This window comes from Fundulus heteroclitus, chromosome 15, assembly GCF_011125445.2.
Source record: "Fundulus heteroclitus isolate FHET01 chromosome 15, MU-UCD_Fhet_4.1, whole genome shotgun sequence".
NCBI classification, from domain to species: Eukaryota; Metazoa; Chordata; class Actinopteri; order Cyprinodontiformes; family Fundulidae; genus Fundulus; species Fundulus heteroclitus.
The window spans coordinates 31,356,735-31,371,265 of record NC_046375.1 but is presented as its reverse complement, the minus strand read 5'-3'; the positions used below and the strand labels follow the sequence as shown (position 1 = coordinate 31,371,265).

At 45.4% G+C, this 14,531-nt stretch overlaps 1 protein-coding gene and 1 long non-coding RNA gene across 3 annotated transcripts in view; one reads left to right on the top strand and one right to left on the bottom strand.

The window, feature by feature from the left end:
• The window catches only part of mdn1 (midasin AAA ATPase 1), a 98,482-nt gene that overhangs the window by 32,635 nt on the left and 51,316 nt on the right, over positions 1–14,531 (bottom strand). For both annotated transcript variants that reach the window (XM_012853983.3, XM_021311403.2), the window contains exons 48-62: positions 13,812–14,011; positions 12,880–13,103; positions 12,471–12,584; positions 11,951–12,080; positions 11,694–11,800; positions 11,475–11,608; positions 10,595–10,761; positions 10,271–10,391; positions 9,958–10,171; positions 8,794–9,034; positions 8,583–8,706; positions 4,343–4,507; positions 4,046–4,260; positions 3,584–3,971; positions 3,212–3,324 (exon numbers count right to left, since the gene is read on the bottom strand). In XM_012853983.3, the coding sequence (XP_012709437.2) occupies positions 3,212–3,324; positions 3,584–3,971; positions 4,046–4,260; positions 4,343–4,507; positions 8,583–8,706; positions 8,794–9,034; positions 9,958–10,171; positions 10,271–10,391; positions 10,595–10,761; positions 11,475–11,608; positions 11,694–11,800; positions 11,951–12,080; positions 12,471–12,584; positions 12,880–13,103; positions 13,812–14,011 (2,657 nt within the window). The remainder of the gene's footprint in view (positions 1–3,211; positions 3,325–3,583; positions 3,972–4,045; positions 4,261–4,342; positions 4,508–8,582; positions 8,707–8,793; positions 9,035–9,957; positions 10,172–10,270; positions 10,392–10,594; positions 10,762–11,474; positions 11,609–11,693; positions 11,801–11,950; positions 12,081–12,470; positions 12,585–12,879; positions 13,104–13,811; positions 14,012–14,531) is intronic.
• On the top strand, positions 13–14,175 carry LOC110367052. The gene is made up of 7 exons (XR_002427186.2): positions 13–775; positions 991–1,324; positions 8,514–8,680; positions 10,627–10,793; positions 12,897–13,160; positions 13,574–13,730; positions 13,826–14,175. It is a non-coding gene; the product is annotated as an uncharacterized LOC110367052 (long non-coding RNA).

Here is a 14,531-nt window from a genome sequence, read left to right as displayed (position 1 = left end):
AAGGATCATATTACTTCACATCATCATCATCACACCAGTCCAGGCTAGAGACAGACACCAGCCCACCCGCGACCCTGAATGGATTAGCAGGTATAGAAAATAGATGGATGAAAAAAAAAAGAGAAGTGTCCCAAAAGCAAGGGCCGACTGCAACCAGTGTTACCAGGTTCAGCAGAAATATTTATGGCTATCATTTTCCCGCAGTTTAAGGCTAAATTAAACCAAACATTTAGCTTGAGTTTAGCTTCTGTTTTTGCTGAGCCCAGACAGAAAGCTTCCTGTTTTGGATCTAATGAACCTGTTCGTTAGGCGTAGGTCCTGTAGGAGAAATGCATGTGAGCTCTAAACTAGCAGGACCCGTTAACTGCTCTGGATGTTGAAGTCAAGTTAGCAAAAGGACAAATGTGACCTATGTCTCTAAGTGTTCCCAAGCTGGAATACCTTAGCCTGGCCAGCCAGACTGAGCTACGCCATTAACTCAGCAATTCAGTCTGTCAAGCAGCCGGTAGTGCCCCATTTCAAAGGCGAGACTAACGGGGTCATCAGAAACAGGTTAGAACCAATCAGATAGCTGCGGATGTGGGGCAGCGCAATCTGTTTTAGCCCTTAAAGTAGCCAGACTGACGAGCTGTGTACTGAACATGGTGTGAGTCTGACTGGCCAGGCTGGGAATATCCTGCTGCTACACATAAGACAGGCTTCCTCCATGATGGTGTCACAATTCTGTAGGCAGCGCTGGCAGCGATGTCTGTTCTCTACTCTTTTTCCCTCACAGGTGACTGTAGTTGACAGGAGGGCGTGGTGCACACCTGCTGCTCATTTCGCCAGCTCCGGCTTGGAGCTTAAAAGCAGGTTGCAGTCAGCTAAAGGACGCCGGAGTGTTAAATCGTTGTGGTTTGCTTAGTGGCCACTGGCTCTCGACAGTTTCTCATCCCAGCGCTTCTTATGTTCCTGGTTCCCTGTGCTAACTCGTCTCCTGTTTTTTCATAGTTCGCTTCGCGCCTTGGATTACTCACTGGTTGCTTCTCCTAGCGCTGAAGACAGATTCCTGAATCCCCGCCACTCAGATCCTGCTCTGGCATTCCCCTTGAGCCCCCCCTGGTATTACCAAGATGGACAAGAGTTTCCCTTCCCTGGATTCACCCAGGTTCCTTCGGCTGCTCTCTGTTCCCTGCTACCTGCTGTGGTGCTGCTCGGGCTCCCCACCTCTGTTCCACCTGCCAGCTCACCTGTCACTCGGTCACCTAGTTCCTCCAAGAGTAAGAGTTCCACTGAATCCGTTCTTCCACTCCACTCTACTCGGATAGGTTACCCATACTTGGTGGTAAGCATAGCTACACACAGCTTATTTCCCGCACTCACTCTCATTATTCTGTTCCTTTCTTCTCCTGCAGTGTTTCGATCCCGCCGTCTCGATCACTGTCAGCTGCTCTCAGAGAGTACAACACTCATGTACCTTTGAGCCTTAAATAAACATCGTTAACTGTTAGTTGTCTCCCGACTGTGTTCTGCATGTGGGCCAAACACCTAAAAATCATGACAGATGATTTTAGATCTTTTTTAAGAACTCAACTTTTTTCTTTTAATACCCAATGGTTTTAGGTTTTAAACTATGATTTTATTTATTTGGATTTTATGTCTATTTGCTTTTAATCTGTACAGCACTTTGGTCTGTTTGCTTTAAAGTGATTTTGAAATAAAGCTGTATTGAATTTGTCTACACGGTCGCTGCACATCCCCCTCCCTACTGACTCTGTCCTAGTGCAGCTGTCGATCTGCCGCTTCATTTCACCCACGCTCATCAACAGAAGCCCAGAATAGTTCAACTGCTCTAATTAATGCAGCACTTTACAGCAACTGGTCTGCCGCCTCTCCTGGGACATCTCAGGTCTCCACTAAGTGTGGAGCCCCCCCCATCCTGCTCCCCTCCGTTGGCCAACTCCTTGGCCTGCTGGTGCATTGGTGGTCCTCGTGTCCGGGACTGGGCACTCGGGCGGGCACCAGCTCGCTCCTGACGGTTGCTTTGCAGGGCCTGGGCTCCCGTGGCTCTGTCCGGCCCCACAAGCATACCCACTTGTCCCTGTGGCTCCGGTGTTGTGACTGTTGGAGGGTTTTTTCAGGCCCATCTCTGCTCTTCCCTGGAATGGGGAGGCAGCTTTGCCTCTGTTGGTCCCACCTTTGCTCTGGGGGTCCCTTCGGGTCCCTGCAGGTCTTTGGCCACAACCACTATTGAGCATTTTCTCATGGATAAACCTTACATACACAAGTGCACTCTCGCAAACACCTACAGGTGCGTGGATTCAGGTGCTTACAGATTCACTTCTATACCCCTGTTATTATCTTTAGCTGTCACTTTACACTTGTCGTATTAAATAATACTGTATAGTCTTTAAAGATGGTAAATGGTATGTACTTGCTTCACACTACAGTTTTAGTCATTCACCCATTTACACACACATTCACACCCTGAAAGTGGTGAGCTATCTTAGTAGCTACAGCTGCCCTGGGGCAGGCTGACTGAGAGAGGCTGCCATACAACGGCACCACTGGGCCTTCTGACCACCACCAGCAGGCAATGTCCAAGGAAACAACGACAGAGATAGTCAGAGCAGGTGATCGAACCGGCAACCCGCCAATTCCAAGACGAACCCTGTAACCTCTGTGCCACCGTTGGCCCATGATGGTATCAAGGCGTTGGTTGTTTTTACCTTATCAGTTGGTTTTGCTGTTCTTTTTATATATCTCTCTGCAGGTGTAGAAGCAGACTTAGAGGATGTTATATTGCTCTCTCCCTTTCCTCTCCTCTTTCACCTTTTCTCCCTTTTAGCATTTTGTCTCATCTCTCTCTGTCCTTTTATTCTCTTTTACTTTCCTGTTTCTGTGTCTATTTAACATGAAATAGTCCCAGCATAAAATCTAATAAAGCTTATAGCATATACAAATCAAGTGGAGCGCTATGGCGACAGAAGTAAGGCCACACCAGTGAAAGTAAAATATGTCGGGCTCTTTTTGGCATTAAAGACAATAACTTTTAATGCTACATTACCAGACAGGACACAAAAAATAGGTAACTCCTCCTGAACCCGAGGGTTCCCTACTAGCTGATCTCTATTCTCTCCCACCACGGCCGTGAGGCTAAGCTGAAAACAGTGAAAACACTCGTGGATTATTGCAATTATATGTCAAAGATTGCTCTGGATGTGGTTCTGACCTGATTCTGGGATGCTGGAAGCCATCAGTGGTGCTGCTTTCCTTCAGCTCCTCTCCGGTCTTCAGCTTAGACGAGAAACTACGAGCTTTCCACTCGTCCTGCAGCAGAGCCAGCTGGAACAGATCACAAGGAAACGCTTGACTTGTCTTGTTGAGAAAAATGTTCGACTTTCTTTACTCATCATGTAAAAGTACTTTATCGCATTTTTGCTGGAGTATCTCTACCTGTCAGTTTTTGGTTTGTTTTGGGCTTAAATAATATCAGATCAAGAAGAAAATAGTAGAGCATTTCCTTAAATACAGGTGTGAGGTTTTATTTTTCATCTTTTGTGTTTAAATGAACACAAACATGTTGAACCGTTTTCAGACAGACCTCCTGCTGAGCGTAGTTGAATTTGTAGGCCCTTTTTACTGCTGGGTCAAAGATGGTCTGTGGCGTCCACACCCGGACCTGCAGGAGGCCCATGCTGACCCAAAAAGCTCCGCACTGTGCCAGCGAGTCTCCACCTTGAGCTTTGCTCTGGACAAACTGTTGGAGACAGGCTGTGCACGCTGCCATCAGGCCTTCGGGCAGCAGGTTCGGAGGCAGGAAGTTCTTCAGGACTGTCTGGATCTCCTGGGTAGCAATGAGAGGGTGGGGGTCCTCCACCAGGCTCTCACAGCTCTCCATGTAGCCCTCCTGTAGGTTGGGAGGCAGTAGGTCGGCCATGCTCTGAAGCTGCCGACGGAGGACTGCACCCTGCAGCCTAAGGTTTGTACTCCTAAGGAGACATGGTTACCATCAAAGTCAGGCAAGATAAAGTTGAGATGAGGAGCACCAAATGCTGGGCTGTACCTGAAATGTGCCAGAGAAGGGAAAGCCATGTTGTCCCACAGTACAGAGGAAAAGACCTCCAGCTGCTGCATCCTCTCCTTCCACTCCCCAAGGCTGACGTGAGATGAGGAGAGGAGGGCCTCGGCGTTGGGCTCCCACCGACCAGCGCTCCCGCTACTGTTCAGCACTCCCAGCATGCAGTGGGACCACACTGCTTTACTCAGCAAGGCTGGGCCCTGAAAGCATCATCAGCCATATTTCAACAACCTGCTAGGGATCTGATTTTCCTGGTCGGCATCTTTGGTGAGATCGACAGACCGCGTTTTCTGCTCCGGGATGCAGCTTCGGACCCGGCTGGGTCTCTGGATTCACGGGGTCCCATGTGAGCCAGCGGTTAGGATCTGATGTCACACTGCAGGTCCAAAGGGCTGCCAGGGCCTCCGAGAGCAGTTCACACCACACCAAGGGCAGCTTCTCAGGCAGCTGCAGACAAGGAGTAGGGTTTGCTCTGAGATTAGTGTCGGAGCAACAATTAGGCCATCAGGCTACATGGAACTTCTAACACTTTCATTACTGTTGTATGTTCTGCAACTAGACATTAGAGAGACAATAAGGAGAAACAGAGGTTTCCAGTATGGAAGTAATAAACTAAGCCTTTACAAAGAGAAAATTATCATATAGTTTACTGTGATCATGGGGAAAGTTATCATGGCAAGAATTCTGATCTAGGGTGACAATGATGAATGATGAACTGATGATGTCTGCTAAGCCCAAAAGCTGACAGGGCAGTTGGGTTCTATTTAAACTAAGTTGTTGGTTCCATTAGAGCTCAATTAACATCCTCATATTTGAAGACAGGGTTTAATGCAGTCGTTGTACAGTTTAGTAGTATCCCAGCACCAAGAGATGTCAAGTTGTAGTAAAGTATTCACCAATGGAACCAGCTTGGACTGACCGAGCTGTGCTGTCTGACCCACAGCTTAACCTTTCAGTTCAGGGCAAACCAACTGATGAGTTTTTTACCCTGACACCTCCCAGATCCTTTACTAACCTGATACCCAGAGAATCTGAAGACAAACTTACGCTTCAAACTTGTTTATGTCTTAGACGGCATGACAGCATGATATTGGTAGAGTAACAGTGGAATATGTACCGACTGTCCCCCATCTTCAGCAACATATTTAAGTCTCTAGACCTGTGTAAAGTTCTCATCTGCTTCAACCGATCTACCATCATCCCTGTCCTCAATAAACGGACCAGCACTGGTTTAAATGACTATGCTAATATGGCCCTGAGGTCTACAGTCATGAAATCCTTTGAGCGCCTAAGAGATCACAGCCCCCCTGCTGGACCCCCTGCAGTTTGCCTACTGGGCAAACAGATGGGCAGAAGACACCGTCACCCTGGGCCAACACTTCATCCTGCGCCAGCTCTACTAGCCAGGGACATACACCAGGATCCTGATAACACCACCAGGGTTTATACAGGAATGAGTAACCCTAATTTAATGCCTTTTAATGCTCGTAAAAACAGCGCGTGTTTTTTACGCCACCGCGCGTTCTGGCTGGAAACGCGCGGTGACGTAAAAAACGCGCGCTCGCGTAAAATACGTGCGGTGGCGTTAATAACGTTTGGTGGCGTTTTTTGCATATTATATTATCAGGAGGTTGTCTTTTATGTGCTCAGCCACTAGATTTAAAGGTGTTTTACCCAATAAGAACACTGCAGCACCAGACACAACCAGGAGGTCCCTGATCGTTGGGGAAAGGCAGAAAGAAGATGCACCTTCCTTTCTGATCCTGTCTAAATCCTGCTTAGTTCAATAATAAAGTCTGATATTACACAAAATTTTGCTTGTTCTCCCTACTTATGCCCTTGGTGCAGAAGATAAATTAAATCTTTAACAGAAATGTTATTATTAATTCTGAAAATATTATCATGTGAATATAAATACAAAGCATACAGAAAATGCAGCTTTATTAAGTGACCTGGTTTATTTTATTTAGCTTTTAATTTCTTTTCAACATTTAGTTCTACTACTTGACTTGTGCTTTGGTAGTTTCATGTTTAAAATGACAAAAGAAATATGAAAAAGCTTATGGTCGTCAAGTTGTAGTTACTCTCATACGACAGCAGATGGCAGTGAAAGCCCAAATTCATGAGAATAAATGTTTGAAGTAAATTTTTAAACGTCTGTCTACCACTTTTTTGTGATTTGAATCATCAGTGGCCAGTCTAAACATATTAAATTTCCAAGAATGCAAAGTGAGCATGAAACTATACCATCACTGATGGGACCTCCTGGTTGTGTCTGGTGCTGCAGTGTTCTTATTGGGTAAAACACCTTTAAATCTAGTGGCTGAGCACATAAAAGACAACCTCCTGATAATATAATATGCAAAAAACGGCACCAAACGTTATTAATGCCACCGCACGTATTTTACGTGAGCGCACGTTTTTTACGTCACCGCGCGTTTCCAGCCAGAACGCGCGGTGCCGTAAAAAACGAGCGATTGTGTAAAATATGGGTTGGAACTGCGAGTTATTGTACGGACGATAATTGGCCCCATTGGCTTGCCATAGAATACCTGTCTCACTGCGCGCCTAAACAAAAGACACAAATATCGCCCCAGAAGTGGGTATACGGAATTCTGACTGAAAAATAAGTGGGGATACGCCGCATACCCGCATACACCCTGGACTACACTGGCTTCTTCATGTGAGATCGTGAAGCATTGACACCAATTGTGCAGCTTAATTTTTTTACAAACACGGCAAAATCCTTCGTCATCTTTACCGTCGACAGGCTGCAGCCATGTCCTGAATTCCTCGTTTTCCATCCACTTTCGTTGAAATTTGCATTTTCCCCATTCTCTAAATCTTTCTCCGCCTCGAGCGGAAGCACTTCAGCGCAAACACGCGGAATGAGTTATATCTGATAATATATCTGACGAAACTGTTTTTATGACCGTATTTTTTTAGAAAAAAATAATGCCACCAATAATCACATTTAATGACTTTTAATGCTTCGCAGAAATGCAGGATGGGATAAGTCTGAATACAGACAGGAGGTGGATCAGCTGGTCCACTGGTGCGCCCAGAACCACCTGGAGCTAAACCCAGTAAATACAAAAGAGATGTTGGTGGACTTCAGGAGAACTGCCCACACCATCCTCCTCCTCAACAACTCTGTCTACTATGGATCACTTCTGGTTCCTAAGAACCACTCTCAGGACTTGAGATGGTCCTCACACATTGACTCCATCTGTTCTAAGGCTCAGCAGAGACTGGACTTCCTGCAGCAGCTCCTGCTGAATGTATATATATACAGATACATTTATACACATACATACACTTACAGATATGTATGGAAAAAAACATCTGTAGGTCTAGATTGCAGTTTGCTATCCTGCTTCTCTGCCTGTTTTTTCACACGATGCAAACATCGGAACCCAAAGTCAACTTCCTTGTTTCTACCCACAATCATAGCAGATATAGTTGGTTCTGATTCTGATTTGTCCTGAAAAAGGGCTACTGCCATCAAGAAATACTTTTCCCATAAGGAGAATCAGTAAGGCGCAGTGGGTAGCACTGTTGCCTTGCAGCAAGAAGGTTCTGGGTTCAAATCCAACCCTGGGTCTTTCTGCATGGAGTTTGCATGTTCTCCCTGTGCATGCGTGGGTTCTCTCCAGGTACTCTGGCTTCCTCCCACAGTCCAAAAACATGACTGTTAGGTTAATTGGCTTCTCCAAATTGTCCTTAGGTGTGAGTGTGTGTGAGAATGGTTGATTGTCCTGTTTGTCTCTGTGTTGCCCTGTGACAGACTGGCGACCTGTCTGGCGACCCCCGCCACCCCATGAGGGATTAAGCGGTTTGGAAAATGGATGAATGGATGGAGGATCAGTGATGAACAAGATGTTCTTTGACATCACTACTACTGCTGACTCATCTTTCCCTCAGAACAAACATTACCGTTGAGCTTCAGTGAGTCTTCTACAGGATCAGAATTTTCTGTCTTCCCAGGCTCCCCAAGTAAACCTTGTTCACTCATCATTCTGTCATCTTCCTTTAAGTGTGCTAAAGGGCTATATTTAAACTTTCTTCTTTCATCTAAATTACTAAAATCTATAGTGCTGAGAAAAAAACTGGTCCAGATAATAGATAACATAAAATTTCAGATTTTTGAAATCCCAGTTTATATGAAAACTAACTGAAAAGATAAAGGATGTCACCTTAATATACATCAATACGGGAAAGCTCTTTACCTGGTTCAATTCTGATAAAAATAAACTTGTCCAGAACTAAAATGGTCAAATATTACTTTCTACTTTTCCAGACTATGTAGGAATCCGGTTTCTTCGACCAACTTTAAAAGATTTAAACCACAGCAGAAATCCGTCGGTTGGCTCTGTCTCATACAAAGCTAATTAACTCTGCTTTATTTTTCTTTTACTGGATACTAAACTAAAGTCTCTTTCTTAACACACAGGTGGAATGAAATCAAACAAGCCTCTGTGATCCCCGGATGGTAAGGAAATGCGGCCCTTGGCCCACTGACCCCGTCACTGCTCAGCAGGAACCACAGACACTGCAACTGCCCCACATTCATCGACGTTGACTGAAGGCAGAAACGAAGGTGTCTGGAGAGCTCCCGGCGTAAGCAGTCTTCAGCGCTATGGTCACTAGGGATCAACAAGAGAAACCTCAATAGCTTCCAACAAAGTCACCTTTTGAGTTTTATTTTGGCGGTGGGAAAGTCAGAAGGTTACCCTGGAGACAGAGCCAGGTGCAGCAGATCTGTGCTGAGTCGCAGTTGGTTGAGAACTGACAGCCCCTCCATCAGAGGCCACAGTTGAGTCTTGCCCCTGAGCTGAAGCAGCTCCTCTCTGCTCATGCGGACTCCGGCGCCTGATTCTTCTCCATCAGGCGTGGCTCTGACCCCTGAGAGTCCCTTGGCGGTCATGCGACACTGCTGCTGCTCCACACACAGCAGCAGCTTCTCCAGTATCCCTGATAGGGTGACATCGGGATGGTTTAGTGTGAGCATTCCCGCCATGGTGCAATTATATAACAATTACGGACAATTCCAAAAGAACAGAAATGTAGTTAAATGTGAAATATTGCAAACAAAAATAATATGTTTCCAACAAATTCCCTAAAATGTAAAATTATATATTTAAGAGGTTTTTACAGACTAATTCACAATGTTTACACAATGATCCCCCATGAGAAAAGCAAACAGTGGGGTTTGAGCTAGAAGAGCTCAGCCCAACATTTACAGGGCACGTATTATTTACAAATGATCTATCCTGGACATGTGGATATTTCAATTAACAGAAATAAGAGGACTTTAAGGCAAGCTAAACTGATCTAAATGTGTTGGTGGTAACTCACGGAGTAGGGCTGAAAAGTTTCAGCTGTACTGTTTCAAGTCAACGAGTAACAATGGCACTCCTAAATGTTAAAGTCAAACTCTCTCAGCATGAACATGTGCTGTGGAACAAAAGTTGACGTCTGCAGTGGAATTAATTTTGAAGGACTCTACAGGAACAACTGCTACAATACACCAACTTCAGGTAAGAAATGTCCACTATGTAACCTCTGCTGGCACTGGTGGGAAAATGTGAAACCTAAAGAAAAAAGTTCAAGACGGGGAACTGTTTAAAACTGATGGATGCTCTGCTAACGTTTAAACCATTTTGTCTCCGTTCAGACTACTCGTGGTCTCTCATCTGGTACGAAACATTCCTCACGTACAGGAACTGTTTCAGGAAGTCAGACTGAGAGAACAGTTTAACAGTACACACTGTGTGTGTATAGATGTATAGATAGATAGATGTATAGATAGATAGATGTATAGATAGATGTATAGATAGATGTATAGATAGATAGATAGATAAATAGAGCGAGAAAGAGAGAAAAATGCAGTTTACCAGACTTCTGTGGGTCCAGCTGGTTGTTTGCTGACAGAACCAGACCCGATGCTTCAAGGAGGCTTTCTTTGATGTCAAGCCACAGTCCAGCGCCCTGAATTCGGATAATTTCCTGGTTAAAGCAGCTAATAGAGCTGTCCAGCTTGAGCTCGTTCACATCCATAGCTTTACTAAGGAGCCTGAGCCGAGAAGCACACTCAGCAACAGACTCCAGCTGGAAAAGAGGAGGGATATGCTTTCACAGACTGATCCAACCATGTATTAATATTAGGAAACAGTGAACAGGACACTTTATAAGCAGAGGTTCCCACACCTTGAAAGGCAGAGCTTTTCCCAGAGATCGCTGGATGCCTTTCAGAGCAGCAGCCACAGACATGGGAGCGGATAAACTGTTCTGAATGGCTGCTGAGACTGCCTGTAAGTCCTGCTGACCTCTGCAAAGTAGAGCAACAACAACCAGTAGTTTAAACACTGAAATACAGAGAAAGCAACATGTAGGAATTACACTATTAGGATTATACAGCATATGCAACAACCTCCTGAGAAGAGAAAAGAAAAATGTGGGCATTAAAACAATAATAAAGATTGTCTTTCTGCAAATGTCAGGAAAGGAAGAGTGGATAAGAAAAATGTTTACTCCAAAGTTGTGCCTGTGTCTCCCATCAGCAGCTGAGGGAGGCGGAGGATGAGGTGCTTCTGAACCCACTGCCAGTGCAGAGACAGCACAGAGACGCCCCCAGAGTCAGCTTGAAGCCTGATGCTCACGTCCCAGAAATGATCGCGCCAGCGGAGCAGCTGCAGGATCTGATGAGCAGCAGGAAAACCGCAGTGTCAAGGTAAGGGTGGTAGCTGAACAGTCTCTATCATTGTAGGGGAAAGCCGTCATTCCTCCTGGTCACGCTCCTCTCTGAATGTCGATCTAATCGCTCAGCCTCAGAGGAATTCGGCTGTCTTCCGACATTTAAAACAGCAATCAGGTTGAATTTTTAATGAGTTCTTTTAATGCGGGTAACATGTGTGCTTTTAACTTTGATTTACACATTTATTTGACTCCTCTCAGTGAATTTTTCCCTGAGTTTCTTTGCTTTTTCTCCGTGGCTACCACATCACCATGGTAATTTTTTTTCAAATACACATTAACATTCAGGCGCTTTGCATTGATCATTTCTGGTTGAATCTGGGCCTGGAGAGGGCAGAACCTGAGGCGGAACCTGGGATGCAACCGTTCAGGTACAGCTGGGATCTATAAAGGGAAATTGCGTGCTGGTGTGGGTGCGCGTGGTTTTATAACTCTGAATTTTTATTTTTTATTGTTTGCTTTTTTGTATGTACACTTTTAGCATGGATTCAACACAAAGTTCAGAAACCGTCCTTCTTAGAAAAGAGTTCCTACTCTGAAATGACCTCATCACCAGGGTCGAGGAGCGCCACCATCACAATCTTTTCAGCGGTATTAACAGATTCATCAACATCAGTGGCTGTAGATAGACGTGAAGAGCGGTGAATTAAATGCTGACCTCAAACATGACGTGATCAGAGATGTAGGGCTGTCCGCTCTGCACGGCCTGCAGGACGTAGGCGTCCCACAGGTCAAAGAAAGGCCGCAGGTGCATGAGCATGGGGTGAGGCAGCTGACTGATATCTATGGTTCCTGTATTGAGAAGAAACAGAACTTTTCAGAAAGGGATTTTAATATTTGATATTAGGGGAGGAATGCAGAAGCTGGAGACGGTCACCTCTGCTGAAAGCTGTGGCTACTCTCATAGCAGTATCTTGAGGAGCTGCGCTGATGGTGGAGGAGCAGGTGACGGCTTTCTCCTCCCGATCCATCAGCAGAAGGATCCTATAACACAAAGCAGCTGCTACCAGGCTTTTTGGCTTGGCTTTATATATGTTTTAAACTACAGTTTGCAGAAATATCAGATCAGCATTTAAATAACTTAACTGAAATTGTTAATACACAATCAACGAGGGACTAGGTCGGCCCTCCCACCTGTTTGCAACTGCATTCAGAGCCTCTAGAAACTCCATGTAGCGCTCTTCATCCTCAAAGTTGCACTTGTTGGTCAAAATGTCCAGATATTGTTTGTTCCAGCGCATGTCCATCAGAATCCTGTATTCATCTGGAAGGAGACCATACCCGACAGTCATTACGGGTGCAAACTCTGCTTTTAATGAGATATACAGTGCAACGGCTCTGCTTGTTCCACAGGAAGAAATGGTGGTGGCGTTGAGAGTCTCATGGGTCCAACAGAACTTTTTCTGCAGTGAGACTTATGTCCAACTAAAACAGCACATCATTTCAGAGGGTACCATGAAATCAGGGTTCACACTTAGAACAACGATCCCAATCTAAACGCAGCTCAATGTAAAATGATGACGCAAGCTAGAAACACAACCCTTGGGTTGCTTGTCAGGATCGGGCTCTACCGATGTTTTAATGAAAATGTGCTTAGAACAATGCTAAAAGAGCAGCTTGCATGACACACCTTAACAATGAGACGAGCGTTTACCTTTGCTGTGAGGCTGGAGCAGCTCTGCCAGCGTCTTCCCCTTTACAGCGAGGTTACTGCTAAACACGGCCTTCAGAGCTCGGTTCCCCGCTTCCACCTGGACCAGCGCTGGGTCTGAAACAGTTTACATTACAGAGTTTTACCTCTAGCCGAGAAGAAATGGAGAGTTGAATTAGGTGATTGGGTCTGATCTGTCACATGCAGGCACATGGGACCTGCTAGGAAAGTAGCTGTCATGTAGAGTACTGTGCACACTGATGGAAAATCTGTTGAGGCTCTCTACAAGGACATCTCTCCACACAACAGACCCTGCCTGTTAACTGTCATTCCGGGTTCAGACAGTCCAGCTTTTATCTGAAATAATAACCTCTGGTGTGCCGTGTGTGATCTTGTACACAAAGTAACAAACCAGGTAGGTATTTGTAGCTCTTCGCCAGGTTGGAGAGCCAGCTGCCACGTAGGATCCAATCCCCATGGGATGCCCTCTCCGTCACCAGCCTCACTGCTGTGGGGATGAGCCTGAGAGCGTCTCCTTCCTCCATGTCCTCCACTCCTCCAGAAAACACACAGTCCGCGTGGACTCCGCTGCTCTGCAAGGCCTGCTGCAGGTCCCTCAGTCTCATTGGACGACTCCTGCACAAACCCAGCGAGTCTCATCACAACTGTCACACTCAAGGAGACCAGAAACAGGTAATATCTTGTTACATTTAGGTATCTGAAGGGGTATTCTGGCAGGACACAATAATGTCTGTATTAGCATGATTTAAGGAGTCATTCAGACAGTCAGCTGAATGGACAGAAGAACAGCAGCCTGAAATCAGCCTTTAGGATCCCTCTAAGCTGCTCTGTGGTGAACCACTTAGGACAGCCGTCACCCCCAGGTCAATGTGATGCTTTGGAAGCAATGATGTAGTTCAGGAGCACTACACAACATCCATGTCCAAATGCCCAGGTTTTCATCCTTCCTTTGAATTAAACCCAAAGGTTCACAGCAGCAAAGAAAGTAGGGCTGATAGGAAGCATGGAAATATATTGATTCATATTTGATATTCATGTCAACCACCTCCTTGGCTTGTTTTAACTGCAGTGTTTTCCATACATAGACTCTACCTTGGCGGCCTGTCCGGGTGAATTGAGACCCGCCCAGGAAGAACCCCCCACCCTCCCAAAAAATAAAATAAAAAAATAAAATATATGCAGCAATCACCATCAGCAGTCATGCAACTACAGCCAGAGTTTAATCTGGTGTTTCAGAGCTAAGTAATCTTTGTTCCAATATTGTAGGACTGACTTAACTCTGCTTTTTGTTCAACGCACACTACATTCCCTGCTCAGTTTTACCGTTTTCCCTGCAGGCTAAGGGAGTTGAGGCAGAACAGGAGGACCTGCCCGTCTCTCAGAACAGAGGAGAAGCAGGAGTCTTCTGTGGTGAGAAGAGCTGAGGGGAAGGCGTCAGGCCAGACCCCGGCACACAGCAGTCCATTACCCCAATCCCCTGCATCCTGGAAGGCCAAGTGCTGCTCAATCACCTGCTGGGATTGCTGGAAGAGAAGAGCAGCTTTTAGATCTTAAACAACTACCTTGTTCCATGACCTCCAATCCAAAACCATTCTTTAAAAGTCAGAAATAACATCTTGGTGCTTTGCAGTGTCTAGCCTCTCTTATCCTGATATGTAGCGTGCTATAATAAACACTTGTCTGCTTATAGGTGTCTTCTTTTTGTCCTAGTTTTCTGTTTTCTTAAATGTTTAAATGATAAACTACCTAAATACAAAATGCATTTTCTCAGTAATTATTTCAATTAAAGGGGAAAAAATCCCAATTAAAGTGGATTCTATATGAAAATGTAAGAATTTCACAGACCTAACATGTGAATGTGTCCACACCTCTTGGCAGAATAGTTTCATTCAGCCAAACCAGGCTTGAACGTGAGCAGGCGGCTTATGATCATACCAGCATCTGAATGAAGCACTTAGAGCCCTGATTGGGTGAGTGCTGTTTAATGTGATCGTTCAGCCTACCTTGTGCTGTAAAATCTGCTAGCAGGCAGATTTTTCCCAG